Genomic DNA, 5368 nt, shown 5'->3' with positions numbered 1-5368 from the left:
AGAAATGAGAATTGGATATTGTATAAATTATATATAAAAATTGTACAACTATCAACACAACACAAGAGAGTTGAGAGTGAATTGTAGAAAATTTTGTGGCTAAATGTCACTATTTATAGAAGAAGAGGGAAAAAATAAAAATTAAAAATTAAAGGACCGAAACGGTCACTGAAAAAATTCAGTGACCGTTAACGATCATAAATTATAAAAAAAAAAATTTAGGGATCGAAACAGTTACTGAAAAAGTGATTGTTTCGGTCGTAGCTCGTGGCTCGTTTAATTCGCGAGCCGCTCGGCTCGCCCACCGAACCGGCCCACTTACGAGCCCGAGCCGACGAGCCGCTCGGCCCATTTGTTATCCCTATCTCTGATATCATATAAGCTCAACTTTGATGACGATTTACTCTTTCAAGAACTTTGAATTTAATATGTAAAGACCACTATGATTTGGCTTCGGCTATTTGCCGGTGAAAACTTCACTAATTACGAATATGCTCGAGTTCTTATATATTTTACTTTTAAATTTACAGTATTTATTTTCTTCTCCAAATGGAGAAAGTAGGACGAGTCACGTCGAGTTGCTTGAGGCTTGCTTGATCGAAGTGACTCATTTCGATCCACGAACTCATCCTTTTGTGGGATGAGTTGAATTGGCTCGCAAGTCTCTCATAACATGCCAATTTTATTTTAATTTTTAATGAAATTATATTTTTCACTCATTTAGACTTATCTTCATCGAAGAAAGAAAACGAGCTGTGAGTGATCGGATTAAATGACAAGAAAGACGATGATCTTTTCGTTATTTCTTAATGACCCGCACAAGTGAATCACTACTCGTCTCGCACCTGCCGCCCACCTACGAAGTAAGATGACTAGCGGCTCGTTCATTTCCCACCCTACTCTTGTCCCAGATAATACTCTATAGCAATCTAGCAAAAAGTCGATCTTACTTCATCCCATAACATTTTCACCACACAATCTTTTTCAATAGTAAAATCATACTCACTAGTTGCATAGACGAGTAATTATTTACGAGCCACGAGAAGCATCTCAGAGCATGTTTAGGATGACTTATCTTAAATTTAAATTTCAAATGTATGACTCATGTTGATTTATTTTGAAAGTTAGTTCACAATAAAAATAAATCACATATTTATTACTTATCTTTAGGATATATCATCCCAACATGCTCAAATTTATTTATGCAAAGAACAATTTCATAAGTGCAGGAAATTATTGATAGAAATGATACACATGTTGTGTTGACAGTATCTGTATGATGCATTTCTTAATTTGTTGTATCAAAAATAAATAAAAAACTACCAGGTATCTTTCTGTTAAAATTCTATCTAAATTTTGTTTTGGGAAAATTGCAGCTAATGTACCAAACATTTTGTTTATTAGCAGACTTTGCCCAAACCTTTCATTTGTGCCACCGTGAGTACCAAACCTTTAAAAAATATGTAGCTCAAGTCGAAATTGACGATTTCCGTTTGTTTGACCACAAAAATCGTCAATTGATCCCAAAAATTAAAAATTTAATTATTTTTCCAAAATAAGGTAAGGGCATTTTGGGTAAAACACATATTTCCTATTAAATCAAAAAAAAAAAAATAAATAAAACCACTGCCCATCCCCATCTCCTTCTTCCCCAAATTAAAACCACTCCATCCAACCACCACATTCATCACTGGTAGCCACCACTACCTACCGGCATCACCACCACTGCCCACCCAACAATACTCAGAATATTTCAACATTCCTAGATCAGATTGGAACTTTAATATTTCAAATATCAATTTTTTTATATTAATTATTTAATTTATAAACTAACCCTAACTCCCCTCCACCCCCAAATAATTTTCCACAAACCCATTCCGTCTCTACGTCTCGTCGCTCTAGTCTCTCTCGCCTGTGAAGAATGGGCGGTGCAGAACCATCGTATTCGGTCACAACCTAGCGCTGTTTCAGTGAGGCACCATTGATGGTTGTGAGGCGGTGTTGGCGTAGCGACGAGGTGGTGTCGGATTTTTGGTTCTGGATTCGTGTTTTGGATCAGTGGTTGTCGGTGTGGTTGGTGGTTGGGTATGGTTGGATTTGTGTTTTGGAACTATGGTTGCGGATTGGTTGTTGTCACTGTCATTGGCGATGCGATGCGATGCGGTTGATGGTTGTGATGTGGGTTGGTGGTTGTGGTGCAGTGGCTGTGATGGTTTTGGTTGTGTTGTGTGGTGCGGTGTAGTGTAGTGGTCATGGCGATAGACGACGGTTTCTGTTGTGTGGTACAGTGTAGCGGTCTTGGCGGTAAACTGGAGATGTAGCCTAATTTGATGAGTATTGTTGGGTGGGCAGTGGTGGTGATGCCGGTGAGTGGTGGTGGCTGCCGGCGATGAATGTGGTGTTTGGGTGGAGTGATTTTGATTTGGGGAAGAAAAAGATGGGGATGGGCTGTGGTTTTATTTTTATTTTTTTAATTTTTGATTTAATAGGAAATATGCGTTTTTATTCAAAATGTCCTTACTTTATTTTGGGGAAATAATTAAATTTTTAATTTTTGGGGTCAATTGACGATTTTTATGGTCAAACAGACAGAAATCGTCAATATCGATTTGAACTGCACATTTTTTAAAGGTTTGGTACTTACGGTGGCACAAACGAAAGGTTTGGGCAAAGTCTGCTAATAAACGAAAGGTTTGGTACCTCGACTACAATTTTCCCTTTTGTTTTTTATACTTGTAGCAAAACTGTTTAATTAGAAATCTCCATTGGCTTCCAAAATCTAAGGTTTTGTTTGTCTACTATTTTTTCACATTTTACCACATTACTTTTTCTATAATAATCATTTTCAACTACACATTCTCATTAAAATAATATTACACGTAAATCAAAACTTTTTATTCCTTTTTAACCACACATTTCAATATCAATCATTATTCAATAATACATTACTCACAAATTATGGGACACAAACAAGCACTAAATATTAAGCATTTGTTTAATTTCCAGTATTTTCAAAATATAGTTTTCTCTTTGTCTCTCTCTTTTTTCATTTCAATCACACATTTTTCAATAAACTAATATTACACGCAAGTCCAAAAAAAATTTCTTATTTTTTTAATTACACATTTTTCATCCAAGTGGAAGCCCTAAACCTAAAGACAAAGACATAAGCCACTTGCTTTCAACTTGTACTATTTACTATTTCAAAATACATTCTTAACCAAAAAATAGGAACAAACAGGTCCTAAGATTCAATTTAAATTATTTTTTGAATATGATTTTTGGACAATTTATTCTATACTTTCAGAATATCAATTGCAATTATGTTCCCACGGTTTGTCCGAAACCCTACTCACAGTACCGAAATCGTGGGTCACACGTCGGACTAATAATCAAGAACTTCCTAGTTGGCGACCACTTATCACTACATTAATCATTAATGAAACAATAAACTAGTAAGGAAATATCACTATTAGCCCTCAACTCTTGTTTCAATAGCAAGTTACTCTTCAAACTTTCAAAAAGAGCAAATTGATCTTCAATCTTCCATTGCGGTGACACAATTTTGAATTCACCTAGTATAAAAAATAATAAAATCCTTGTCTCGAAAACCATTCTTACATTTTCAATTCATTACATGTGAATGTCCTTGATTGAAGTCTAGAATTCTGAAGCAATGAATGTCCTAATGAGGGTCACATGACAAGTTGTTGCAAATTTGGATGATTTCCAACTTTTCATCATTAGATATGGATTATGCTTACACAACTAATAATTGAGAACAAACTCGCTATATTTTACAAGATAAGAATCAACTTGTTCATGAGACAATACATTAGGGACCAAGAGTGAATTTTTTCCTAAACTAAGAAAAAACACTCAGAATTTAAGATTACTGTCTGAATCTCTCTCTCTCCGTGTTCTTCGAATCTACCAAGTAACTCTCCACCGACAGAATTTTACAATTTTTATAGAAACTCCATCTCATTTTGGTAAATGACCTTAATGTGGTCCTCCCAAGATTCTATTTTCCTTCAATAATCCCTCAAAAATTTCTTTTTGTTATGGATTCAAGAAAATACCCAATCAGGTTCTTAGATTAATTATTCCTTTAAATCCCTTGAAAAGAACCCACGATTCTTGATTTCCAGTTTTATATTCGCCACCACGAATCGGTGTTTAGCTAGAAACCCATTATGCTAGATCGGGTCCTCAGCCCCCGCCGTGCGCGGCAATTCCAGAGGCTTATACGGAATGGGAAGATTACACTTCTTTGCCTTTTCCTTACAGTAATTGTTTTGCGCGGAAATCTGGGCGCCGGAAAATTTGGCACGCCGGAGAAGGACCTTGACGAGATCCGGGAAACGTTTTCTTACATCCGCCGGCGGTCAGAACCCCGCCGCGTGCTGGAAGAGGCGGAGAATGTTCAAAAATCCAGTTCAGCAAGTGATAGTATGGAAAAAGGGAGTAACAATTATGCGGAATTTGATATAAGAAAGATCTTGAAGGATGAAGATGATGGGATTGAAGAATTTAAGAGGGATCTTTCGCAGCCGTACAGCCTCGGCCCAAAGATTTCAGATTGGGATCAGCAAAGAGGTGAGTGGTTGAAAAACAACCCAAATTTTCCGAATTTTATTGCTCCTAATAAGCCTAGAGTGTTGTTAGTTACTGGGTCATCCCCGAAGCCATGTGAGAATCCTGTGGGGGATCATTACTTGTTGAAGTCTATAAAGAATAAGATTGATTATTGTAGGCTACATGGTATTGAGATTTTTTATAATATGGCTTTGCTTGATGCGGAAATGGCTGGGTTTTGGGCAAAACTACCTTTGATTAGGAAGCTGTTGTTGTCGCATCCGGAGGTGGAATTCTTGTGGTGGATGGATAGTGATGCGATGTTCACGGATATGGTGTTCGAGGTGCCATGGGAGAGGTATAAAGATCATAATTTTGTGATGCACGGGTGGAATGAGATGGTTTACGATCAAAAGAACTGGATTGGATTGAATACGGGAAGTTTCTTGTTGAGGAATTGCCAATGGTCTTTAGATATTCTTGATACTTGGGCACCAATGGGGCCGAAAGGCAAGATTAGGGAGGAGGCCGGTAAACTCTTGACTCGGGAGCTCAAGGATCGGCCTGTTTTCGAAGCTGATGATCAGTCTGCAATGGTGTATATATTGGCAACTCAAAAGGATAAGTGGGGTGATAAGGTTTATCTTGAAAATGCATATTATTTGCACGGTTATTGGGGCATTTTGGTGGACCGGTATGAGGAAATGATCGAGAATTATCATCCTGGCCTTGGCGATCATCGGTGGCCCCTTGTTACTCACTTTGTGGGTTGCAAGCCTTGTGGGAAGTT

General features: G+C 37.4%; 1 protein-coding gene across 1 annotated transcript in view; it reads left to right on the top strand.

Annotated features, from left to right (window-relative positions):
- Positions 1 to 3913: 3913 nt before the first annotated feature.
- LOC111371080 (xyloglucan 6-xylosyltransferase 2-like) overlaps positions 3914 to 5368 on the top strand; it is a 5647-nt gene continuing 4192 nt past the window's right edge. The window contains exon 1 of the mRNA XM_022992994.1: positions 3914 to 5365. Within this exon, the coding sequence (XP_022848762.1) occupies positions 4197 to 5365 (1169 nt within the window). The 5' untranslated portion in view covers positions 3914 to 4196. The remainder of the gene's footprint in view (positions 5366 to 5368) is intronic.

The sequence above is a fragment of the Olea europaea genome, chromosome 22, assembly GCF_002742605.1.
Source record: "Olea europaea var. sylvestris chromosome 22, O_europaea_v1, whole genome shotgun sequence".
Lineage (NCBI taxonomy): Eukaryota > Viridiplantae > Streptophyta > Magnoliopsida > Lamiales > Oleaceae > Olea > Olea europaea.
The sequence above is the reverse complement of the archived record's forward strand: the minus strand, read 5'-3'. Positions and strand labels throughout refer to the sequence as shown.